Source organism: Mauremys reevesii, linkage group 15 (assembly GCF_016161935.1).
Source record: "Mauremys reevesii isolate NIE-2019 linkage group 15, ASM1616193v1, whole genome shotgun sequence".
In the NCBI taxonomy this organism is placed as follows: domain Eukaryota; kingdom Metazoa; phylum Chordata; order Testudines; family Geoemydidae; genus Mauremys; species Mauremys reevesii.
The window spans coordinates 24,725,955-24,753,398 of record NC_052637.1 but is presented as its reverse complement, the minus strand read 5'-3'; the positions used below and the strand labels follow the sequence as shown (position 1 = coordinate 24,753,398).

General features: G+C 40.4%; 1 protein-coding gene across 6 annotated transcripts in view; it reads left to right on the top strand.

Moving 5' to 3' along the window:
• LOC120383687 (protoheme IX farnesyltransferase, mitochondrial) overlaps window positions 1–27,444 on the top strand; it is a 196,451-nt gene that overhangs the window by 44,301 nt on the left and 124,706 nt on the right. For all 6 annotated transcript variants that reach the window (XM_039501856.1, XM_039501857.1, XM_039501854.1 and 3 more), the window contains one exon: window positions 10,743–10,867. In XM_039501856.1, coding sequence (XP_039357790.1) covers window positions 10,743–10,867 — 125 coding nt within the window. The remainder of the gene's footprint in view (window positions 1–10,742; window positions 10,868–27,444) is intronic.

The following is a 27,444-nucleotide window of genomic DNA, read 5'->3' as shown; positions in this document are numbered from 1 at the left end:
CTACACTAGTAATTGAAATTGAAGGCAGTTAAAACTCTGAAATAGATCCAGAAACAAATATCAGGATATTAAAATGGCAAGACTAAATGACGTCATATAAAAATAAATAAAGGGGTGAAGTAGGGTGTTATGATCTACGCAGAGACCTATTGTGATTGGTGCTTTCATGTGTTTTCCAAACTGAAGAGAGCTGGTTCAAGGCTGTTGATCAGGCTGTTCTTTGATTCTTGAGAATGTAAATTATTCCAGGTCTGTTTTTATGTTACAGATGACATAGCACCTCTGTGGAACTGACCTATGAAGTTCTGATTAGTTTAATATCTTGCATACTTTTTCTGCGAAGTTTCTATTTCTACTTTTTGGAGTATAAAATAACAAAAAACAAACTTTGCATTATACTAAAAGGGACCTTCCCCATGCCCTGTCTTCCCCTACTGCTGAAGTAAAGAGTGTTTGTATTAAGAACTGCAAATCACCTTTGAAAGGAAATGAGTTTAGCTTTTACTCTACCCTCCTGTTTCATGTGAACTTTAGCTTTGATGCTACTGTCATTAGGAAGCATGCCTTCACGATGGGAAAAGATTCATGTTTATATATATATTATTTTTTTGCCATGAAAAATGATCGGGGAGGGAGCTTTTAATTATTTGTAGTGTAATCCACCTTTTTGGTTTAGATTTCCTCCTTCCTTTTGTTGCTCATTCTCTGTTGGCTAATGTCTGAACAGCTGCATTTTACCATCCTGGCACTCTCCAAAGCTAATGCATCCATCTCCTACTTTTTCTGAGCTACAAAAAAAAGTTACAGATGGCATTGTTTTTAGTTTTGTCCCCCAATTCATAAGTAACTGAAAGGAGAAAAAAAAGATAAGAGAAAACCCATATAATGTGTAACACAAGTGCAACATTACATTTTAAGCTGAATCTCATCTTTTAAAATTTTACCTCAAGTTTATATTTAATGAATATTAACTCAGTGATTACACATGGAAATTAACATGCATAGTGGTTACAAACATATTAAGCAGGATCATGAACATTCAATTTTTAATTTTCATTTTTTAGTAGTCTCTCTTTCTCTCTCCCCCCCCCCCCCCAATTAAAGGCATAGTGTGAGATATACTATTAGCTCACTATCATCTGACGTGAGTACAAGTCCTAACTGTGAAAGTGGCTGGTGTACTGGCAAAAGGATGCCCAAGCATGTTGCCCTTTTGGTGGGGAAGACAGGCCAAATGTTTATAATGAAATTTAACAAATACTTGCAAAATGGATATGTAAATACTGGTGAATTTCACATATCACTGTTAATTCTCCAAACATTCTTGATGTTACCAATCTAGATTGTAAGCTCCTTGGGGTTTAGACTGTGCTCTTACTGCAGATCTGTACTATGTCTTGCAGAATGAGGACTTGATTCTTGACTGGTCCCTCATGGAGTTATCACAATACAAATAATACAGTCTCCTTTAGAGTCTCAAAGAGAGGCACATCAATACCCACATAGTTCAAACACAGTCATCTAATTTGCCTTCCTCATATGCTTTAAATCGGGTCGGCAACCTTTCAGAAGCGGTGTGCCGAGTCTTCATTTATTCACTCTAATTTAAGGTTTTGTGTGCCAGTAATACATTTTAATGTTTTTAGAAGGTCTCTTTCCATAAGTCTATAATATATAACTAAACTATTGTATGTAAAGCAAATAAGGTTTTTAAAATGTTTAAGAAGCTTAATTTAAAATTAAATTAACATGCAGAGCCCCCCGGACCCGTGGCCAGGACCCGGGCAGTGTGAGTGCTGCTGAAAATCAGCTCGCATGCCGCAGGTTGCCTACCCCTGCTTTAAACCTGGTATAGGGCTGATCCACAGCTAAAATTTTCATCTGTCTCTTTACAAACATATCCGTGTGTATGTCTAAAAGGTACTCGCCTGGCAGAATCGCACACTGAGCTGATTATTGAAGTAGCTTTCAAAATGTGTTCTAGGCACTGTAGAAAGTTAAGTTTCATGTCTCAAAGACTTACAGTCTAATCTAGTCTGCAAAATGCACCTAGTCCGATGTCGATCTTGCTCACCCTGCCTCTTTCTTAAAAGAATGTCTGAAATAGAAGTTTGTTAAACTTATTTGGCACTTCAGAACTTGTTGCACCAGGGTGGCCCTTTGCATATTGGGCATTGGACTGCGAATTGGGAGACCTGGGTTCTGTCCCTGATTCTGTAAGTAAGCTAAAATTTTGCTTACAAGTACACTAGTGGAAAATTCCATTTGCTTCAATGGAGTTTGTTTTTATGAAGTTCCAATTGTATCTGAGAGCAGAATTTGGTCCTAACTGCATTAAGGCAACAATTTAGGAGCTTTAATAAAGAGAAATCAGTTGGCAATGTTTAGATTTTGATGACCCTACATCTATTTTGTGTAATGTCTGCTAGAAAATAGTTCTCATCTCTGTGATTCTTAAAACACATACCATTGTCTTATCAATGACACATAGCATAATAACCTTAGCTTTTTAGCAAATTATTTTTATGCTACAAGGAAGAGAAATAAAGTGCTATTTCAGTTCCCCCTCCCCCCAAAGTGTTTTACAAATGTTCAGTTATAAAATGTAGTATTAACCTAATCTGCTCTAGTTTGTAATATTGTATTTTAATTTCTGCATTAAATGATAGTAACATTTGGTTCAAATTACTGTTCCAAAATAAAGCATGCCTTAGAAGCTTGGCTTTCTTTTAACGTGCAAATTGTAATTTGCAATGAATCCTACTTATGCCTACTCCAAACAAATCTCAGTTTACAAAGAAAACACATTGGTCAGTCCTGCAGCATTAATGTTACTATTACATTTAGCATTTCAATGAATGAAGTGTGAGAATTTAGGGGGGAAATTTCTTCTGATAGATAAGCTCTAAAGAAAACTTGTTTTCCTTAGGGATATATTAACATTTATAGTAAGACCAGCAGATTGTTCCCCAAATTAAAGTAGAAATCCATTCTTTTTACTCTTCCTCCTCCTATCCCCTTCCCCCCAATAGTGCCTGGTGCTAAATCTGCAAGCTATATGTTTACAAAATTCAATATTATTTGGTGACTATAAAACAAAAATAAAAAAATTATTGGTCAGCTGAATTGTTTTGGACCTTATATATATATTTTTTTCAACTATTTTTTTGGTGGAAGGTGAGCATAAAGTGACACTAAAAATGTAGTACTATAAATACAGATATCAAGGTTTATAGAGAGAGATCACATTAAAATGAAGTTGAAGGACAATGTAAAAATAATATAGGATTAGAGTTCCCTTGGGTATATTCTTATGTCTGAAACACCATAAGAGGTCTCCTTTCTATCTTTCATTTCCTATGAGTGCACAATTTGTTTTATTTAATCTGAAATTGTCTGTAAACAAATGCCCTCTTCCAATTTCTAGTAAAGCTAGGTATATTTGTAAGACATAAAAACATGTCTACTTTGATATCCTATTGTAAGTTTCAATTGAGAATTACTCTTGAAAGAGTCTTGCCAAGTCTAACCAATAAACCTTGAAAGGATCAGTTTCACCCATTATGCAGTGAAGTGTAGTTAATTTTGCCCCTAAAGCACTAAGCTAACAGGGGTCAGAAAACAAACATATAGCGTCAATGACCTCATGCCCTTGCCTGAAGTGATCTCAATGAAATGTACATCTTCTCTAGGAGGAAAATGAAGAGGAGATTATAAAATTCACTTTTGCCTCCATAACAAAAGGAAAATAAACTTCCCACTCTGATGGGAAGATAGCCCTATTTGCTGTAACATGCTGCATTTGAAACTCTGTTCATGGGGCAGACAGCAAGAACTTTTCTTTGAGTTCTGAACACTGGACAAACATCTAAAAATATCCATTTCAGCTGGATAAATGAGGGAATGTACTATAGCCTTTTTTAATGAGATCCTGATAAGTCACAGTGAAATGACTGACTGAAATTAATCTGGAGAAATCAATGGAGACTTTAATTAGCACTCTGGCTGTACTGTATTAGAATTTCTTTGAGGTCAGTGTAATGGCAATGTTACACAGACTGTTTGCCAATCTGCTCCACCTTTCTCCTTCTGTAAATGAGTTGGTGTTGTGCTATAATAAATGAATGTAAAGTGCTCTCTGTGATAAGTTTTAATTAAATTCTTGTCTGGAAGTGAAAGTGTGATTTATAATACCAAAAAAGGAATGTAATCACTCTTAGAAATGCAAACGCCACTGTTTCACCATCCCTTTCTGACTGATTAAGTTAATAAAAAACAATTGAAAAACAATGAATTTCATTGAGATTCATATTTCCTGGTACTATATACAGAGAGACATAGGGCAAAATTTTCAAACCCAGATGCCTTAGCTTAGGCCCTTAAATAAAAGTGGCCTGATTTTTCAGAGGGGCTGAGTGTCTGTAGCTCCTGCTAGCAACCAACTTTGAAAATTTTGGCCATAATCTCAGGGTCGGTAGTGCCAAATGTGTACCTTTTCTTTTAACTATCGTATCTCAGATTGTAAGTGTTGTTTAGTGCAGGAGTTCTCACATAGCCTCTCTCTTAGTCATGATGTGGACCACTTCTTATTTCATGGTCACATCCCTTCCCCATCTTGAAACCCATTCATGATCCCAACCCTGTGGCAGCATTGGCAGTTGGTGAATTTGTACATGCACGTAATAGTAAAAATGAATTAGTTTCTTTTCTCTAAAATGAATCCCAAGGGTCTGCTGACCCTTGTATTTTGTTTTTGATGGCTTATCTTTTCCTGTTGGTGGCTATGGGCTTCTCTTCTCCAACCAAGATTGTAGTGACTTCTAGTGTAATGGCCAGCATTGTTGCTCCTTTTTGCAGCTCTGCCTGTAGGCATTCATTCTCTTCACCGTATGACCCTCAAGTTCAGAGGACCACCAGTAACTGGCAGACCATAGTTGAGACCTGGAAGGCAGGACTCCTGGGTTCTGCTCCTGGCTCTGCCTCTTTCTTGCTGTGTAACTTTATGTAAACTGCTTAACATTTCTGGGCCAAATTCAGCATGGGGAGCCACGCAGGGTTCCTAGGTGAGCCACCAGTGTTTGGGAAAATTTTAATGGATATGCCTGTTTTTTATTAATTCAGAGACTGTTAAACTAGGCTTAAAAATCACCTGCATCTTATCTGTGGGTCTGCCTCTTATGCTGCGGGGGCTGCTCTGTGCTCTCTCTTCCAGCAGGGGACTTTCAGCCCAGACACTCCTACTGGGGAAAGCATTCATCAGGCACTCTCTAGGCCAGAGATCTCAAAATCAGATCACCACAAGGGCCACATGAGGACTAGTACATTGGCCTGAGGGCTGCATCACTGAAACCTTTTCATACAACGATACAAAAGTATAGTAAAAAATGAAGAGTAATATAATATGCTATTAAAAGTCAATGTATTAACTTTTTAAAAACTGTAAAGTGAAGAGGGGTTTTAATAAAATATAAACACTCAGTAATGCTCCTCACTCAAAAGACAAAACATGCATTTACTTCAGTCCCCCTCCAGCCCTGCCCCCACTCCACCCCTTCCATGAGGCCCCACCCCTGCCCTGTCTCTTCCCACCCCTTTCCAACCCTTTCCCCAAAGTCCCTGCCCCAACTCCACCCCCTCCCTGCTCCTATTCCACCCCTTACCCAAATCCCCACCCCAGCCCCATCTCTTCTCCACCTCCTCCCTGAGTGCGCTGCGTCCCCGCTCCCTCCTGAAAAGTCCTAAGCACCACCAAACAGCTGTTTGGTGGCGGGAAGCGCTGGGAAGTAGGCAGAGGAGCGGGGGTGCGGCGCGCTTGGGGGAGGAGAGGAGGGAGGGGAGCATGGTTGCCGGTGGAGTCGGCGCCTATGGCAGGTTGCTGGAAATAACTCTGTGGGCCGCATGCGACCCACGTATTTGAGACCCCTGCTCTAGGTTGACTGTCCCCTGAAGGCCAAAGAGAAGCTCCCAGTGCCAGCAGCACCAGCAGTAGCAGATCGGGGAAGGGGCTGAGGGAGAGAAGTCCAACTTATTTTGATAACGGAACAGTTTTGCTGAGTGCTAAGCCTACATGTAGCAAACATTCGGCTGTTTGAATTTTCATGTTTTATGATTGCTGCAGAAAGTCCACAGCCACAATGTGTATTTGTTTTCAAGTGTTGGTAAATGAAACTATGAGACTAGGGTAAGTACAGAGACATTTAGAACCCAAACACCTGGAATTCGTAAATGAGAGCTGTGATTTTTTCCTTCAGAGACCAGAAGAATTAAAGCAGCAGCAGCAACAACAACAAAAAAAACCCCTAAAAAAGCAACTGTAGCTCAAGAAGCATCTTATGCAATAACCATGCGAATTGCAAAATGCAAACAAGCCCAGGTTGGTGAGACACTTCTACTTCTAGCAGAAATAGATGTGTAGAATTACGATAGGGGAACAAGCAGTCACAGCACTGAAAACCATTCCTTTGTCAGTTAATACCATCTGTCAACTCAATTATTACCTTGCAGAAAACATCCAAGTTAAGAGGAGTCAGTATTTTGCACTGCCGCTTGATGAATCCGGACACAGCAAACATAGTTCAGTTTCTGTGTTATGAGTTTTGTCAAAGCAGGCACAATAGCTGAAGAACTTTTAACAGGCCCACTCATCTCACTACAATCTTAGGGTTTGTCCAAACATGCCAAAAATCCATATTTTCAAATTAATAGTTTTTAAAAACTGGATTACATCAGAATATATAATTAAACAAAGTGTTCATTCATTCATTCATGCCCGTCACCCCAACCGGGGTATGGGCCGCCAACCACAGATCTCCATAGTCTTCTATCCTGGGCCATTCGCTCTAGCTGGTTCCAGGTATAGCCCATTTTTTTGCTATCAACCTGAAGGTCGCGTCGCCAGGTATTTCTTGGGCGGCCTCTTTTCCGCTTGCCTTGGGGGTTCCACTGCAGTGCCTGTCTGGTGATGTTGGTTGGCTGCTTGCGTAAAACAAAGTGTATGTAGTTGAAAAAAGTCACAGAACAATCCACACTCTCGTGTCCTGAACTCTTAATCCAGTGTCCTGAGTTGGTGTTAAAAAAATAAAAATAAAAAAAAAATTGGGGGGAAGGATATATTTGGTTGTGGGAAGCTATCAACTTTTAAAATACCTGTAAGAGAGCCATAATACTCAAAAGTTTGCCAACCACAGCCCTGAAGTATCATATCTTCTTTCTGTGTAGGTACTTACTGATCTGGCTAAGTGAACTGCTGTGGTTCAGTGCTTGATGCAGTTCCAAGCGCCTGTTTGAAGTCTCTCATAGAGGAGGCAGGATGATGGGGAGTTCCCAGGAGTGCAGGTCTCATCCCTGGCTTTCTGGTAGTCACCCTTGAGACACGTAATCTGGTCCCTGCACTGGTCACTGGTCTTTTTAATCCCCAGTGCTGCCAGCTTGTCTGCTGTTTCTTAGTGGTCATTTCTGGTGCTTTTAGTGAGGTCAAATGTCTTGCTTGCCTTGCTTCAGAGATTTACCAGAATCTGACTGTGGTCCCATGACCAGGTAGCAGCGTGCTTGGCAAAGAGCTGCTTCTTGTCACTGGCCATAGCTAACACAGGAGATGGTTCACTCTGTTTGCAGTCCAGTGGCCAGAATAAAATGGAAGGGGTAAACGCCAAGCAGCTGTACTTGAACTGGGGGTGGGCGGGCTGCTTCCATTTCCTGGGAGCTGATTAATTTATGGCAGAAAAGCCAAGGAACACTGGCCGATGGGGTTGTGGGATAGCGTTGTCAGGCTCTCAGGACATGAGTCTGGGACCCTGGCCTGAGCTGTGTCCACATTGCAGAATGAGGCAGTTTCTGGGGCTTGGGCTTGAATCCGCTCCCAGCCCAGGTCCTGAGGGCTTACGTGCCTGAGTAAAACAGATTTGCGTGTAGATGAAAGAGGGTTTCGGGATTGAGCCTGAGTCCAAGCCCAGGCTTGCAGTGTAATATAGACCTATTCTTAAGCTTCTCTTTGCTAAACTAAATACATTGAAATTCTCATGTCTCTCACTGTATGGCAGGTTCTCTAGATCTTAAATCTTTCATAAAGCCTTACCCTCTAACTTTTCAACGTCCTTTTAAAAATGTGGATACCTAATCTGGATACAGTATTCCAGCAGTGGTCTCACAAATGTATTCTGAAGTAATATCTCACTGTTGCCACTGGACATTCCCTTGTTTTTGCATCCAACAATCCCTTTAGCTCTTTTAGCAGCAGCCTGGCAGGGAGAGTTCATGTTCTTTTGGCTCTCTACCATGACTCCTGAACCCTTTGCAAGTGTGTCTTTTGCTAGCAAGCCTCTTCTCTGGCATTGCATTTCCCCTTCATAGTGAGCAACATTACTTCGTAGATAATCCAGATATTTGTGGTCAGCGTAGGTTTTTAGTGTGCTATTTGACTTCACTACAGAGCATATTATTTGTGTAGTTAGAAAACTGCTGAGATAATGGTTCTTACAAGAACTACAATTTATGATAATTTTTTCTTCCCCTCTTATAAATTTATTAAGTTCAGATAACAAGGTTCAAGGCCATAAGCAAGCTGTTCAATAATTGTGTGGCTGATTTGTTGCAAGAAGAAAGAGACTTCTCTTTAGTACTGCTTTTCTCTTAAAGAAGGCTAGGTTTGTGTCATCCATTCTTTGGATGATTTTAATACTTGGATATGGGTTTCTTAGCTGTAGAGCAATGCATGCAATATTCAGTTCAAATTCCTGATCTGGAATCTATTTGCCACATAAATCCACTCACATTCTAAGCCTTTGGATTTAACTGCTGACTACTGCACCTTCCCCTGCCCCAAATTGGGCAGATCAGATAAATTAACAAGATGTGTCAAATATACAGCAAAGATGCACACAGAGTTTAGTGACTATCTTCACCAGTCTTGGCAGACAGGATTTTCTTATGCTTCCTTGAGACGTTCAGGGCTTCTGCCTTGAAGTATTTTTTGTGATAGCATCATATCAGAGCTCTACTTTTCATTGCTCATGAGGTTACCAGCCATGTTTTTTGCATGTTGTGACAATCTTCACTCAGCTACTGGAACCTATGGCCCATACATATACTTTGGGAGGTGGTTTGTCTAGTGACTAAGGCACTGGACAGAGAGTCAGGAGACATGGGCTCTGTTCCCAGTGCTGTCACTAACCTGCTGTATGAACTTGGGTAGATCAATTCACTTCTCTGTGACTAGAACAGGAGTACTTGTGGCACCTTAAAGACTAACACATTTATTTTAGCATGAGCTTTCGTGAGCTACAGCTCACTTCTTCGGATGCTGTAGCTCACGAAAGCTCATGCTACAATAAATTTGTTAGTCTTTAAGGTGCCACAAGTACTCCTGTTCTCTGTGACTGTTTTCCTTTCCACCTTCCTTTTTCTTGTCTATTTCGATTGTGAAGCATGAATTTTCTCAGCATCTATTTGTAGGACAATGAGACCATGTTCTTGGTTAGAGCCATGGGTGAATAAAAACTATTTTAAAAAAGATTTTGTAATTAAATATAGTAATAAAATAAATTAAAAAACAAATTAAATTTATTTTTTAAAACTGGACCTATATCAAATTTAATTTGAAATTGACCACCTATGCTAAGGCCTAACGTATTATAATCTGTTAAAATCATTAAAATTAAATACAAAAAATAATATTAAGTAGTACATATTTGCTGCCAAGTTTCAAAGAAAGTCAAACCACTGAACTGATGGAAGTCACTGGCTAAGCATCTGGAAGCAGTTTGTTGAAGGGCTAAACCAGCTTTTGACAGCAACAGCCTCTTCTGTAGGTGCAGAGAGAATATTATCTTCATTTCAGCTTGTTCAGTTCAATGGCTAGTTTATCCAAAGTTAAGTTGTGAGCTGAAGAAGCAGGAAAGCTTGTTTTCCTTTTCCAGTCCCTGAATGAAGCCTACATGTGAGAGTTTGAGATCTACTAGTTCTAAAATTCTGAAAAGCATAGTGACTAGAACTAATCAGGGCAGTTCCCTAACTGCACCTAACACTTCCTTTAATAAATCAGTTGGTTTTAAATGGAAAATTTATTTTGATAAACTTTTTTTCTTGTGTATCCAGAACGTGTAAGGTAATTTTATTTAATAACAATAACTAATAAAACTGTTTTTCTGCATTTTAACTTAATTTGAATTTCCATCCAAACAGAGCTTGGTACCAATCACAAGTAAAAAATTAATCTACTAAATAATATTGTATAGGGAGCCAGGGCATCCACTACATCGTTCATCATTTTCTAACATTATAAAAAATGTAAAAATTAAGAATCTGAATAAATGTAAATTTAGCAATCTAATGCTTAAATGTGTATAGATATGGGTATCCAACTGGTTAACAAAAAGAATTTCCACATTTAGTGCAGACTATATTTACTTGCAAATCAACATGTCGTATTGGTTGCCAAACAATAAGACTCAACCTTTCTTTATGTAAATAAAAAAATACAAATGCAAAACACGGTTAAAATGAATGATTTTAAATCAAGGCTTACTGCTTACTGATTTAAAGCATGATTAAGATTGGTTATTTGAATTGCTTTGACTTCAATAACCACTGTGATGCAAATAATTAATGTCAGAAGTAAACCTATGGAGTGTGGAGTTCTTACATTGTTCTAAAAACCTGATCTGTAATGGTTACGTACATAAAGGAGAAATGACTTATTGTTGGAGCCATGCTAGTAAAACATGCTGTGTGCTTTTGTGTTGCAGCTCTGGTTGTGAGTACCGCATCTGCTGGGTTTGCTATGGCTCCGGTTCCTTTTGACCTAACTTGTTTCCTGCTTACCTCCATTGGAACTGGACTTGCTTCCTGTGCAGCCAACTCCATCAATCAGGTGAGCCCATCATCTTTTAGCTTGAACTGTAAAGTGTTGTCTTAGCTCCAGAAATATTTCCATGGACTCTAGGTGAATATGGTGATATGAGGGGAGCTGTGTATTCTGTATGAGTTATGAACACTTAGAAGTTGCACTGGAGAACTGTGTATATGTTTATGAATCGATAATCAAAAATATAGATCCCAAAAGTAGTTGGGATACTCAAAAATGAGCTGACAAGATTTCCAAACCTCAAGGCAATATTGTTAGTGTTGGTAGTATAAAAAGTGCACCACTGAATGATGTGAGGTGGAATTGCATAGTGGTTAGAGTATGGGAATTGAGACTTCCGGGTTATATCCTTAATTCTGCCAATCAAGTCATTGAAGCCCCAGTCCTGCTTCTGATTGAAGTCAGTGAGAGTTTTGCTATTTTCTTCAGTGGACTCAGGATTGGGTAACCTGTGGAACCTATGTTTGTCAGTTTCGTCATCTGTAAAATAGAAAACTGTTTTGAGATCTTCAGATGAAAGCGCTTACACAGCACATAAGAATTCTTATTAAAACCATACTTTTATACAAAGTACTCTTCTCTCTTACAGTGTACATAACTTGTACAAAATAAGTATAGATCTGAATAGGAAAGTTGTCTCTTAGGCTTGTTTAAGTGCCTGCAACTTCCTCAGTGTTGATGCAATGCAATTTTGAAGATGTGCCACCAGCCTTCCTTTCTTCTTCTTCTTTTATATCTCATACTTTTGTAGTTTTGCCTATATTCAAAATTCAGTTTGTACCCTAACAGAAACAGCTGAAATGGATTGACAGCAGGTTTTGTTTCCATTTTGAACTGAATGCTGTAGGGCTAAAAAGAGAATTGAAATTTTGTTTGGAGGCTGTTGCTTAATCTGCCTTTTTTAAGATTCTGGTAAATGTTTTAGAAAACGGTTATGTATGCAGCAGGGATTGATTTCACAGCTTTCAGCTTATACATATTCCTTATTAATATGTTTTATCTCAAAAGTAGCCATTTTAGAAGCTATTTGCAAACACTTGGAATAGCTGAGAATGGTAAGAATGCCATAGTATATTTTGGAGTCCAAAGCTCTGAGGGCAGCTACTTTTATTCAGGAAAGCAAGGGAACAAAAGTTTATTACAAAATCAGGGGAATAGCTATAATTCAGGACATTGTACAACAGTGGATTTTATTTTTTTTTTTTTACTATAGTTTTTCCCCCCTCTTGTTGAACCTCAGGAGGCTTGTGTGGAAAATATTTGGTAATGTGGCAAGCTAATGGTATTTTATGTAGGGGATGGTGGGAAGTCAAACCTATGCATGAGACTGAGATTTAACATCTATGTTCTATAAAGGCACATTTGGTTGCTAGCATCATGGAATCAGTGGTGAGCTGGAGCCGGTTCCCACCGGTTCACGGGAACCGGTTGTTAAATTTAGAAGCCCTTTTAGAACCGGTTGTCTTGTGAGGGACAGCTGGTTCGAAAAGGGCTTTTACATTTAACAAAAGCCCCAGCAGCTCCCTGCCCTTCCCTCGGTGCCAGCTCACCTCACTCCGTCTCTGCCTCCTCCCCTGAACGCTCCCAAGGCTTCTCCTCCCCCTCACCGGCTTCCCGCGAATCAGCTGTTCGCGCGGGAAGCCTGGGAGAGCTGAGAAGGAAGCAGCGGCTTCCCGCAGGTGAGCTGGGTCAGGGTGGTGGGGGTGCGAGGAGGGCTCCAGATGCCGCACGGCTCTGGCCTGGCCCCTGACCCCATCCCCGGGCGGCACAGCTCCGGCCCGGTCCTGACCTCGGCCATCCGGGCGGCGCGGCTCCGGCCCGGCCCCGGCCAGCTGGGCACCCTGACTCCGGCCCTGGCCAAGTGCCCCGGCTCCGGTCCCAACCCCGGCTGAGTGGCCCAGCCCGGCCCGGCCCCCATCTCCAGGCAGTGTGGTAAGGGGGGAGGGAGCATGGAGGGGGTGTTGGATAGAGGGCAGGGGTGTTGGGGTGGTCAGAGGGCAGGGAACAGGGGGATTGAATGGGGGCAAGGGTCCTGGGGGAGGCAGTCAGGAAGGAGCAGGGGTTAGATGGGGCGGCAGGGGGCAGTCAGGGAACAGGGAAGGGGAGTGGATGGGGCAGCGATCCGGGGTGGGGGCTGTCAAGGAACGTTGGGGGTTGGATGGGGCAGGAGTCCCGGGCGGGGCATGACCCCCTCATGGGGTGAGGAGGAGAGAACCGGTTGTTAATATTTTGGCAGCTCAACACTGCATGGATTGTTGGTTCAGATTGCAGCAGATGGGCGAGGACTGTTGGGAGAGTTGAGACTGGAGAGGGCAGCATTGAGACCAAGTTTGTCAGAGGAAGGACCCGGCGGCTTCTGAGAAGGAGGTCTCAACCAAGATGTGTAATAAGACTTTACTGTGCTTGAGAGGGTAAACAGGGCACCTCTAGATGCCTGCCAGCAAATTCATAAGTTCTGATGTGTGTTTCTCTGGGGCAGAATTTACAATAGGTCGAATATGATAATACCTGAGGCCATCTAAAAATTGTGGTCTCCATTACATTCCAGCCTCCTCACTATATTGTTGGTGGTGCAGGTAGTGATAAGTTAGGTTGCCAGACACTGTGTAATATAAGATCCTTGTTAAGCTGTTTATAACTTTGCCAGGCTTTAACCATTTGGGCTGAAGCTGTTCATGCTGGGCGTCTGCTTCAGGCTAATTTTTTAGTATCTGCTCAAATGATCCAACTGTTTTTCATAATGAGGTTTGGGGAAAAATTTTTGTTTTGCCCATGTTAAATTGTTGCACTCGTTGAGAAGCTCTAGTGCCTCCATTCTTTGGAGCAGGGAATTGAAGTTTGGCAGGAGAGGGGGTGATGTCTATCTAAGACGTGCCCTTTGCCATCCTTATGAAAATCTGTCCACATCTAGCAAAGCTATGAGCCTCTAAAAAGCTAAGTTCACACATGCTCAACAGAGACAAAGAACTATGGGGAGCCAGGTGAACAGGAAAGGCGCTGTGTCAGTGACAGGCTGGAGGGGCAGAAGGGGTCAGGCTTGAGTGGGGACAAGGACAGAGGGGTATGTAACCACTGGAGCACATCCCCGTGATAACTTGGAACAGAACCCGGGTTTCCTGAGTCTCAGCATTCTTCTGGTATCAGTCAGTAGCTGTGAAATCCACTGGCAAAGTGAGTGTCTTATCCTCTAATGCTGATCCACATAGAGGATGACAACCTATGACTGTTATTGGTTATTCTGTTAGTTCAAATGGCAGAGGTCTGTGTGGTGGATCTAAAGGTTCTGTCCCTGATGATGACGATGGGGTAGTCAATATGGTTCCACATGATGAAATTTCTGTGTCTTCTGTTTGCTTTTTTTCGGAAAATACACATACAAACATACCTTAAAAAGTATGTAAAGGTAGCAAACTGTGTTTTGTGCCCCCATTTTCTTCTTCTAGATTGTGATAACTGATTTTAAATACTATATGGTTCTGCTTTGTTTTCCAGATCTCACTGGGGGGAGAATCTATTAGTGGGAATGTTCTGACTGAAGACTTGTAGTGATGTTGCTGCTGCTAAATTTCTGATCTTAGCTTATTTTCATTTTAGATCTATGATTAACATTTTGAATATTGTTCGATCCTGAGGTCAGTGTTAAGGTCTGGAAGTGCTGTAGATTCTGTCCTATCCCAGCCGCCATTTCAGTGTCCACCGTACCCTGTCCATGCATCAGTCGCTTTACCTGGCACTGAGCAATGGGACAGTTGTTTATAGCCTCTCTTTTTCTTACCATGGTGCCTCTGGCTTCTTTTATTTATTTATTTATTTATGTATTTATGGGGGGGTGTCTGTTTTCTATTATTCCTAGTGCACAGAATGGACTGCTCTGGGGATGAATCAGGGTTATATAGTGGAGACTGTTGGCTGTACGACCCCCAGGCTTATTTGTAGCAGAATTTGGAAGGTGTATAGTGAATGAGGCAGGGGAGGAAGCGGAAGGATAGTACTGTGGTTAAGGCAGTTGAATACTGCTCTGGAGAGCTGGATTTTATCCAGGCCTCTGCCAGATTTCTTATATGATGCTGGACAAGCCACTTAAACCAAACTTTTCACCTCATTTCTGGGTGCCTGACTTGAGACTGTGCTATATGATTTGCAGAAGTTTGGAAATCTATAATTCTGCCTTCAGAGAAGCTTTTAAATAGTGTGCAGTAAATAAAGCCGAGTTTAAAAATCGTGAGTTTTTTTAAAAAGTAATACATTTTAAGTTTTTTATTTACCTTCCTGATTTGAACCTTTAGGGGTCACATTTTCAAACTTTTTCCGGCAACCATATGAAGGCTAGAAACCCTTTTTAATAATGAAAACTGAGATTCTCAAGTAATCACTTGACTCAAGTAGCTGGGGCTTTAAGAAAAACACCAGATAGTGCATGAGGTGTCAACACTGCAATTTCCATTATTTATAGATCTAGCTGAAGAAAGGTATGTACTTATAAATTAGTTTTCCATCACAAGGGGTAAACTGTAACTGGATTTTCTGATGTAAGTAAAAATAATCAAATGTCTTCTATGACAATTCTGTTAAATTGATTGTGCCTTTTAGGTACAATAGAAGAAGCAGAGTGTAAAATGTTTCACGGTCCTGGAGAAACAGTATTACAAATGTTATAGAGTTAAAAATATTTTGGAAAATATGGCTAAAATATCATTGAGGTTGGGATAACATTGGAGAAAATGTGTAATGAGTGATTTAGAAAGTCATCCTAAAAAGTGTGTGATTTGTTTGTAGAGAAATATTTCAGAATATTTTCTGTTAGGCACCAGTTTTATAGAAACAGAATCTATCAAAGAATGTGGAAAATGTTATCAGGAGGCAAGTATCAGAGGGGTAGCCGTGTTAGTCTGGATCTGTAAAAGCAGCAAAGAGTCTTGTGGCACCTTATAGACTAACAGATGTTTTGGAGCATGAGCTTTCGTAAGCTCATGCTCCAAAACGTCTGTTAGTCTATAAGGTGCCACAAGACTCTTTGCTGCGTTATCAGGAGAGTTGCTGGTCTGGGTAAATACTGTGAAAATTTGTATAGTTCTGTAGAATGTGCAGAGGTCTGAAGAAATGAGCATGGTCCCATGGACTATAAAATAGCGAACTGCTGCAGAAAGGTGCAGAATACTTAGTGTCTCTCTTGTCCCTTACCAGTTGTTCTGCCTCTGCATCACTTTTCAGTATCACAGTACTTCAGAGTTGCATGTCTCACCTAATCTAGCATCTTAGTGGCATTCTAACCCAGTGGTCCTCGTTCTCTTCCACATCATACAACACTGCACTATATCTTTCACTCCTTCGGTAGTGTACTACAACATGTCACTGCTTTTCACTCTCACCTGTCCAAACTGCTTTCCTCCACTCTGTTTGTTTGAGTGCCCCCTCTCTTTTCCGGTACTGGAATAATTTAGAATTATTGTCTTCAGGTGCTCTCCATGGATCACTTCAGAATGAAAGAACACCATGTTGTGCAATGTTTTTAATCATAATAATAGAAAAAAAATCTTAATATAACTACCTAGGAACAGAGCATGACATTTCATTTCTATTTTAAAGACATACAGCTTGTGATATGTAAGCCAACCATGCAAGCCTGAAAAACTCAGCATGAGCCAGTCTTATTGCTTGCAGTTACAATACACAAAATAAGTGGTATTTGGAAATCGGTCTCTTAAACGCTGCATTTTAAATTTAAATAAAACAAAAGCAATTATTTCTAATATATCACTTTCTATTATGCTTTTTACATATTCAGAATGCTTTATCAAACATTAATCTTCACCTCATGTCTGTGCTATGCATAGATGTTATCCTACCTGTTACAGTTGGGGGAACTGAAATACTGAGAGAGGCAGTGACTTCCCTGAGGTTACATAGTGTCCAGTTAAGTGGACACTATGTGATCCCACAGTATTCAACATGTTGATGTGAATGCTGAAGGTGTTTTCTCAAAACATTGTTCTATAGAAACAAACAGAACAAAACAAAGGGTGGGGGAGCACCTGGGAATCAGCAGAATGTTGGCTTATTGTCAGTTTAGTCAGGACTGAAATGTTCATTTATTTGTTCCCATATTTTACTAACTTTATCATAGTCACTTTTTTCTTTACTGTTTTTAATTTAGCTGAGTATCCCACTTTTTGCTTTGTAGGCCTTTTTCTATGATCTTGTGAAAGCTGAAAGCAAGATTTTTAGTATTGGAGTCTCTCAGATTTATTCTATGTAGAAAAATTGTCATTTGTGAGGCTTCTGAGATGTTAGTCTCTGATTTATGGTTGAGCAGATAAAACATGAAGAGATGTTTACAACACAATACAAGGCATGAAAATGTTAACAGAATCATATGCACATTTTATATGTCAAGTACATTCTTCTAAAACCGTAGCATGGTTTAAAAGTAGGAAAGAGGGTTGTAAAGATGAAAGCAGGATGCTTTAAAATGGCTTGAATTTAGTGACTGAAGGATCAAATGCCGTGGTTGAATTTTACTGATAGCACCATGAAAAGGAAACAGGTGGAATTGAATATCTCAGCTAAAGTTATAAAGCCATTAGAAATAAAGCAAATTCTTTAACACCGGGGAAAAGAACAAATCTAAGAGCAGTTAGCATTGCTAGCCCTTCAGGGTTTTGATCTGATGGGCACTGGTATTTAGTAGCTGCAATGTTTATGCTTTTTAACAGCTGGCACATATAAAAGACTTGCTAATTTTTGTTCTTAATATAGCATCAACATCACTTGACAGTAATGATCTCTTAAACGCCTAGCCTTAAAGCGGAGGAAGGATAGTCTTGTGATTAAAGTAGTGGATTGGGACTCAGGATCTGGGTTCAGTTGTCCTTGTGTGACCTTGTATAAGTCATAATCTGTCTCTATTTCAGCTCCCCATCTGTAAAATGGCCCTAGCTCACAGGGGTATTGTGAAGACAGGTTCGTCAGTGTGTGTGAGGTGTTTGGATACTACAGTGGTTAGTGCCATGTAGAAACCTAGATAGACTGTCCCTGTAAATTTGTTCTTTACTGTTTTTTCCATCACCAGAAGGAATTTGAGGTCTTCATGGTATGTAATAGGTTGCACTTCTGTAATACCTTGTCCTGAAGAGCATTTGAAGCATTATACAAAGGTTAATTAATTAATCCTTACAAACCCCCTTAGAAACAGGAAAATATTATCCCTCTTTTACAGAAGGGGAAATTGAGGCATGGCAAGGTTTTATATTACTCTGTTTTTCGTACACATCACGCTTCCATTTCCTGTAGTAGGTGCTAAAACTCATTGTAGAAATCTGGTAGAGTCGTCATTTTACAACTGTTCTTCTATTTCACTGATTAATCAGGAATGCCCATCATAGGGACTGGTAAGGAGACCCTCCAAACAGGGCCGGCTTTAGGAAGTGCAGGGCCCAATTCAAACAGTTTCGACGGGGCCCCAGCAGGGATGACTTAAAAAAAAAAATGTAAAAAAACACGTGGGGCTTGTTCTCACCGGGCAGTGCTCTGAGTCTTCGGCGGAACTTCAGCGGCGGGTCCTTCACTCGCTCCAGGTCTTCGGCGGCACTGAAGGACCCGCCACCAAGTGCCGCTGAAGACCCGGAGCGCTGCCAGGTGAGTAAAAATTAAAAAGGCGCCTCTAGCCAGGGAAGGGACTCTCACTGGGCGCGGGGCCTGATTCGGGGGAATTGGTGAATAGGCCTAAAGCCAGCCCTGCCTCCAAAATAGTTAATAGCAGAATGGTAGAAAAATATCAGCTGGCTTCATCCTATTCATGTACAGGAGCACTGGAACAATTTGTAAAGTGGGGGTGCTGAGAACCATTGAACCAAATTGTAAAACCTGTATCTAATGAAAACCACTTGAAGCCAGGACTTGCAGCTGCACCCCCAGCACCTATGTTCATGTATTTGTGTTTTTATATTCAACAATGGCAAACTGATTTTTGTAAAGTACTCGTAATTTTCTGCATCATACTGGTTTTTTCCCCCAAATCTGCTGTATGAAACCAAATAGTTGAATAAATGTTCTGATTTAGTTCAGAGAAATCCTCAAAGTTACATGTTTCTAAAGCAAAGTATTTAATGAGAACTGTAGTGCCATTCTTTCCTGCATGCATTTTGGTTGAGGCCACTTCCAGTCACTTAGCGTTTTGTAACTTGAAATGAGGACAGCCAGCCAGTCGGTTTGCCTTCTGCATTGTTCCTCTGAGATTAACACCTGATGCATCTCTGTCTCTCTGAAGTTTCCTTTGTTTTGACTGAACAGACTGCCTGCAGCAGACGGCATTCCCTTTCATCTACCCCCAGTGATCAAAAGATTGTCAGAAGTGGTTATTAAAACCTGGTGTTTTAGCTCAGGGGTACAAGGTTGTCAGTGTTGGAGGCAGCCTATGATGTAATTTACAGTACACAATAAATATATGAGAAGTGCAACACTGGAAGTCTATCTTGTGCTCTGAAGTGTTCTGATATATGCTTCTTTGATATTTTAACGGCTAGGAAACCTTCATTAGTGGTCATTTGAGGATCATAACTTATGTCTCAGTGAGATGATTCATAATTGTAACTCTGCTAGATCGAGTCAGCATGGAGAAATCCTTGCTATTGAGCAGGAGTAGTTCAGTGAAGATGTATTTCATGAGCAATGAAAATGATGAGCACTAATTAGAACCAACCTCAGAAAGAACAATAAATTTTAAATGCAGAGATTATCTTTCTGAATCATAAATTATTTAACCTACAACTGAAACTTGATAAAGGATCTTGGGAAAATATTATAAATTAATACATGCCATTGTTGGGAGAACTTCTTATATTATAAGCATCTCCTTCGGTGAGTGCTGTGAGCTAGAAATCCACAGAGGGAAATAGACAAGTTCTGGCACCCATACCTAAAAATAGGGGACACTTTAGACCTGATTCAGCAAAGCAATGACATTCACTTTGGACAGTGAACGTAAAACTGGCCAGTTTCAGTCTTGTTTCTAGTTAGTTTCCCTTTATGGTTCTCATACATTAGCACAGAGTTGTAGAATGTTGAGAAAGTTTAATGAAAAAGATTTTGTCTGGATTCGTTTTCTGTTCACATTACATTTTGTAAAAATCAGTAAATAAGTACAGCATTCTTATTTTAATATCCTTATTAGATAGTTTGATCTATATTTTCCACATCAGAATATTGTGCCTCTTTTCTGGTAATTGTCTACTTTTTTGATATGGTCATCGATTCCTGGATTGACAACAAATGATCAGTAAATAAAAAAAAAAAGTACAATATGTTAATTAGAAAACACATGAATTAAATTACAAGGGACTCTGCATTCATTGGTAGGTGAAGGACAGTCTCAAACAATTACCATAAAAAAGTGGATGTTAGGTGGGGAATAAATATATTTTTATGTGTACATTCTGATAGATATACACTTCCTAAATATAAAATCAAGAAAATGGCCATCTCTGTTCTGAAATGCATCCTTTTTGCCAAAATGTAATAGGATGGTCAAATGCTGAAACCATTTTTAAATTCTGTGCATAACTGAATCTGAGAGCTCACATTTTCATGCTACAGGAAATGCAATCTTGTTAGCGCTTACTAAAACTTCTTTTTTTTTAAATATTGGGGACAGTGGAAAGTGGGTGGGAGGAGAAATAATTTACCTGCATATTTGATCTTCAGGGAAACTTTAGTTGTGGAGTTCCCTTTAGATCCAGTGCCAGATTTCTCCTGGAAATAGTGATCTCAGGGAGAACAAAGGAATTTCAAAGGATTGAAATGATGGAATGTAGAGATAGCATCAGACAAAAGGGGAAATATAGTAGTTAATAAGATTTATCTTCCCTTGTGATCTGCACTGGCACTACCTTCCAAAACACATGGAACTTTTCAAATGGAAAGTGAAAATGTGTAGTTTTTATTTTGCACACATTTAAGTAGCTGTTTGACATTTTGCAAATTGGTAAGAATTTCTTTAGTACTGCAAGAAGGTATTAAGTTGTAGATGAGTTGATGAGCTAAACAGCCTTGGGGATGACAGAATTAGTGAAATTTCATCCTGAATGGTCTTATATCTATCCGGTATGCTGCCTTTGGTGAAACTGCGTACAGCCTTGAAAATGGCAGGTTAGCTGTGTACACTGTGTGCCTTAGGAAAAATAATGAGCATGAAGTGAATTATAACTCACAAGGGTTAAGGAAAATTCTTCCCTGGCTCCAACTATCCAGCATTGTCTCTTTAGGGAATATATAGTTGAAACACAAGTTCAGAGCATTAATATAATCCATCTCAATTTAAATTATTTAAAAAGAATAAAAAACCAAGAAATTTTTCACTGTTACTTAATATTATATAATTGCAATAAAATTCAAAGTCTGTATAGGATTGTGACTACAGTAGACCTTACATACAGTGAAATCTGTGGTAGTACGACTCCAGGCCATTTAATTTAATTTGATTATCTCTACTTCAATAATAAAGCTTCACTCTGCTTTGTCATCACTACACAATCTTTTATTAGAAGATGACTGTGAAGATTCTAGTGAGCTAACGAGCAAACCTGGACACTATACAGGTAGACAAGGGCAAACATAGACATTATACTGTATCTGAATTGTCCTTGTCTACATGGACTGCAAAGTTATGATCAGTACTGAGTTAGCTAACATGACTCTTCCGTTTTCGAAGACAATAAAAGTTTGTAGAAAAGACCAGCCCTGTGTGGGTTCCTCTGGATTAATCCTTCTGTAAACCAGTAATCATTGCTTAGCAGGTAGATATTAAGTTCATTCCAAAGAAATCATCTCCTTCTCTGCTCTAGTTGAGTGCAGGGGAAGAAAAAAAGTTGCATGCAGCTTGTGGGGAAAGGCGTAAGGAGGATCTTGCTACAGCTGTTCCCAGCATGGAATAAAGAAGAGCCAATTGCTAAGCTGTTTCCCACTAGAAGTGGAGTGGATCCCTCCCACATAGGTGACAGGGCTTCCACAACTGCTGCATTGAAGAGGTGCCTTGTCTTGTCACAATGAAACTCTACTTTACAAACTGTATTTGTGGGAGGGGGCAAAAAGCTAAGTACTAGAGCTGGGTGACATTTTTCCTGTCTCTTCGCCACCAGGGCTCTGCATCTCAGTCCTTTTCTTCTCACTTAGCCAGTCCCATTTTCAGCTCATCAGGCTTCTCATCCCAGTTCCGGTTTCCTTGTCCTAGTGGCCTACTCTAGACTCTCCATCTCAGTCCCATTCTCCTTGCCCAGCCAGTCCTGGTTCCCAGCTCCTCATCCAGTCTGTCTCTCCTTCCTCCTGTCCTTCAGTGGCTCCCCCTCTGCCCGTGTTCCGCATCCCCTCTGGCTCCCAGTCCTCATCCAGTATCAGCATGTCCCCCACACCTATATCCCTTGCCCCGTCTCTTTTCTTAGCCAGGCTCAGTTCTTTCCTTGCAAAATTCCAGGCTCCTTCTCCAGCCAGGCTCAGTGCCCTCGCAGATCACCATCCAGTCTGTCTTGCCCTTCCCCTTCCTGGCTCCTTGTCCAGGCTCCTGCCCCACTATGCCCAGTCCCAGTTTTTCCCCTTCCGCATCCCCACCTACCTCCAGTTCTTTCTACCTACTTCAGGGTCCTTGTCCCAGTCTACTCTCTCTTCTTCCACCCAGGTCCAGCTCTTGTTTGCTCTGCATTCAAATCAAGTAGCTTTCTCATCTGTACTGCTTGGTCCCAGCAGGGGGCGTTGGGAGCACAAGAGAGGAAGTTCCCTAGCTCTCAGTTCCAGTGGCTGGCCCAGCCTGGCTCACAGCAGCCCAGAGCTGCAACTGCAAGGAATGTCCTCTTCCCTGGTGCTTCAGAATTTGCTGGTAAATGCCCCTCTGTTGGAGCCCAGAATAAGTAGCATGTATGGTAGGACCATAGTACTGGTCCTAAGAGTAAGATAACTTTGGATGCGTAGTTATCAAAAATACCCATTTACCACAAATGACTTTCTAAGGAGATTCTAAGCATAGAAGCAAATAGGTTTTTTGAACGATTGAATGGTTGAACCACAATTCTGGGCAGTGATCCATTACTTCTGCTTTTTGATGTCTATAAGGAAATTTAAGCCGGAGGGTAATTTTTATTTTCAGCATCAGGTTAGATGCATCAGTAAGATAAAAATGCACTCTATGTATTGGAAGTATTAAATGAACACCTGAAATAAAATGGCAGAGGTGCCTGAAAAGTTTAAAAAATGTACCAACTATAAGAAAAAATAAAACTTTAACTTCAAACCAAACAACTGAAATCTGCAGATTATTCTGGGGCTTGATATTCCCATGTTCCATAAAGGTTTGATTTAAAAAGAGGCTGTTTAACAACCTTTGAAAACAGTCTGTGTGGTTATTTATATATTTGCGTATATGTATCTGCACACACAAATAAAATAATGTACATTCTTGAAGTAAAACAGACTTCTAGCAGATGAAAATCTCTATTCCTGTAATCCTTTTTTTAAGACTTGTTTCTTATTACAGTTCAGATTTATGTTGATATTACTAACAGAGACATGACAATCCATTTGAACTTCTGAGAGTATCATAAAGGTGATGGGTTTTGAAAGCAAACACAATGGAGTTAGCTTAAAGCTCATTTTTATGTTCTGAAATGAAATGTTTTTTAAATAATAATATTTTACAAGATGCATTAGGAGTTAGAATAAGTAACTCTTGTGTTTATTAAATGGCAAGAAAGACAAAATATTTTCCTGGAAAAGCCTCCATTATAAAAATGTTTATGAGAAGTGTTCTTAGCCAGCAGGGCAACTAAGTTGGTAATAGAGAGAAAAGTTAGATGGTGAAGTTAAGGAATCTGCCATATTTAACTTACCGCTTGTGATGGTTATGGCTTGATTCCTAATGCGTTTCTATCATAGATTTTGCGAAATCCCAGACAGCGGAAGTTTTCTGGGTGGTGAACAGCCTGGTTAATCCTGGCTGTCTCCACTCAGTGACAGTTGAGTTTTTCTCACTGTGAGGAATTTTCATGTTACTTTGTGGATAAGATCACTCAAATCCTCCTGGGTAGCAGAACAGTGTCTGGAAGCTGCAATATTTCCTCTGCTAGAGTTTCAACCATTCTTGCTTAGTGAGGTCTGATGGGGGAGCTTTTGAGCTGCAGCCTGTGCGTTGGAGCCATGTTCGTCACAGTTGGTTGGGATGGAATATTGAGGCTACTCCTGGTGGAGACCATCAGTGCCTCCCTTTGGAAGGGCAGGAGGCTGCCTCCCTTACGAAAATAAGTATTAGACTTCTACTCAAGAAAACCATCTCTTGATACGGATCTTCTTGCCACTTATCCACCTATTTCTAAACTTCCATTTGGGAAGGAAGGATAATTGAGGAGGTTATGGCACAGTTACTTTAGCAGTATCTAGAGCCCTCAGTTTTATTTGAGTCAGCGGGTCTGGTTTAAGGCCTGGCATTGTATAGGACATATACTAGTTGTATTATTTTGGATCTGTCAGCTGTCTTCAATAAATTGGGGGGGTGGGGAATTAGGTGGAGGAGGAGTGGGGGGCATTGATGCTAAGTTTTTTATTATTTTCAGTCCCTAACATGTCTATGGCGTGACTCTGCTCCTTTCTTTTGGAGAGAGCTAATATGGTGAGCAATTGCTCTTCTGCCGTGAGGGTTTTGTCATGTGGAGTCCTGCGGGATTCTATCGTGTCATCCCTCCTGTTGTTCATATAAGCTTGCTGGAAAGTTTCGGTGTTTTCAATATACTGATGATGCTCAGTTCTGCGTTTCCATCTTCTGTGACTCATCAGCTATAGTTTAGCGTCTGAATGAGACTTGGCATTAGTGGGGAGATTTTAAATCATAAAGGGAAGCTAGGGGCCCAACTCATATTACATGTCAATGGGAGATGGGCACCTAATTGTTCTTTATGCCTTTGAAAATCTCCCTCTAGATCTTCAATTGCCCCTAGATGCCCATGTAGCAGCAGTGGCCAAGACTGCTTGTTTTCCCCCACTCCTCTTGACTGGAAGGGTACGAGATTATCAAATACGGCCCTTGCGACAGTCACCATGTCTTTATTGCCTGTTCTGTGACAAGCTGTGTGAACTTTATTGTCCTACAGTGCTAATGAAACACAGATAGGAATTCTTTGCTGATATACTATTTGAGAAGAGAAACAAAATGAACAGTACTGTTGTTTAATTGCTCTGGGTTGAAACCACATATATAGTGGAGAGGTTCCAGTATTGCCAATTGGTTTTATGCCGAAGGAGAGAATAAAGAGAACTTTGTGGAGCTGATCTTGGAAGTTTTGCCATTGATTTTATTGGGAACAGGATCTGGTCTTATGACGGTAAATGCACAGGTAAACAGAGGAAGAAGAGATTTTCTTTTTCTGTACATTTTTTAAGTGGGTGTATTGCTGACATCTCTGGGAGCTGAAGTCCTGTGTTTATCTACAAAACATGTACATAGTAGAAAGTGGCAGTGGAAACTTCCCCTCACTGCCCCACCAATGTGTCTCATCTTTGTATTACAGTAAAAGTTTTGTTATCTGGCATGCTCTGGAAATGTGGGGTGCCGTTTAGTCAAAATTTCCAGTTAACTAAGAGTTATACTTAGCAGTGGAGGGAGGGAGTTTGAGTGTGGGAGGGGGCTCAGGGCAGGGGGTTGGGGAACGGGGTGGATTTCAGGGTGCCAGATCTGTGCAGTGCTCACCTCGGGCGGCTCCCCGCAAGCGGCAACATGTCCTTGCTGCTCCTAGACAGAGGCGCGGCTAGGCAGCTCTGGGCGCTCCCTCCACCTGCAGGCACAGCCCCCACAGCTCCCATTGGCTACGGTTCCCGGCCAGTGGGAGCTGCGGAGCCTCCGTGGCCGTTCCTCCGCCTAGGAGCAGCAGGGACATGTCGCCACTTCCAGGGAGCCAAGTGGAGCCATGTAGGGAGCCTGCCTGCCCCACACTAACTGGATTTTTAATGGATATCAGAAATGTTGGCTTCTAGACCTTTCTAGTAGGTAAAGTGCCAGATAACACAGCTTTTACTGTATTATTTATTTATTACCGTAGAACCTCTGAGCCTTAGTCATGGACCCAGGACCTTACTGTGCTAGGTGCTGTATGAGCTCAGAACAAGAAGAATCACCAATAAAGATGAGGAGTGCAGAATTAAGTTCCTTTAGCCACTAAATCCTTGGTTTCTCTGAAGATCAACAAGGGTGCTATTTGTGGTGTTGCTTTTGTGATGTGGATACCTGTTTATAATGGACTGAACTGCGATCACGACTCCTTTCACGAAAGCCACCAAACAAGGTCTTAGATGGTTACTGTATTGGTCATTATAGACCTTGGCTAGATTCAGACTGGTGATCAGGAGGTGAAAGACTTTTGTGTTCTGTTATCAGTCCCTTGAGTTGTTCAGTTGCCAAAAATATTGCTTTAAAAATACTCAGAAGTTACAAATGTGTGTACAATTAATTTGGTACTTCTGTATGTGACAGGCATTGTATTTCAGAAAGTGCCATTAATTGTGATAATGTAACAAACAGCTCTTCTTTGTGAAATTTAAGTCTATTTAACATCAGCACCTTCAAAGACAATAAAAATTCCAGTCTGCATTTATCTATTCCCATGTGAGAAGTTACTGCAGTGTATATTGTATCATTCCATGTGAAATTCTTCTGCTTAATAGTCTCATTTATACACAGTTGTCTGAGGTCAGTTTTCCATTTTGCAGTTGTCAAACAGCTGTCAAATTAAGAGACCAGATCCCAAAGTTCATTTACATTTTATGCCATTCTTTGGGTGTCTGTTTCATATCTTAATATAACTAATGATTTATCTGCATATCTCAGTCTTCCTTCTACACTTACTTTTCCACAGATGTTCACACCCTCTGGTTCTTTAAGAGGAGTGAAACTTTGCCATTTATTTTTCAAGCCCTTTCCTCCTTTCCCCCCACCCTCCTGTATTCAAGTGTAGGAAGACAATACCATAGCTACTGAGCAGAAAATCTGAATCAACTTAAAATTGTAATTATAAACTTTAACAAATTAAGTTTTCATCATTTGAGTTCTAACTGAAAAGCAAAAATACAGAATATTTTAAAGTATTTTGAAATTTGGTTCTCATTTATTAAAATCACAAAAGAAAAAAATAACCTCCCCAATTATCACTCTCACATGATTACGCACATGTTTGTTTACAAATTAATTACAAATAGTAATTGTCTTATTTACTGATTTTTTTCCCACCCTTCTGTATTTTCAACTGTTACTTGTGTTCATATGAAAAATCCAAATTAAAAAGAAATATAGGCACTAAAATCATCCCTGCAGTGAAGAATGACTTCAATTTCCATTGCTAAAATAACAAAAAATGCCATCTTACCAAGAGCACTCAGAATAAAGTGGACCCTATTAGTGGTTTTGTAGTATTATCATTCTGACTTAGTTGCGTTCCAAGTATAAGTTTACATGGGTGGGTGAAAAATTAAGGAATTATTTTTTCAGTAGTGTAGTGATCAAAGAATATCTCTTTACATGCCATTGATGTCGTACTACAAAGTACTTAAATAGCCTGAGG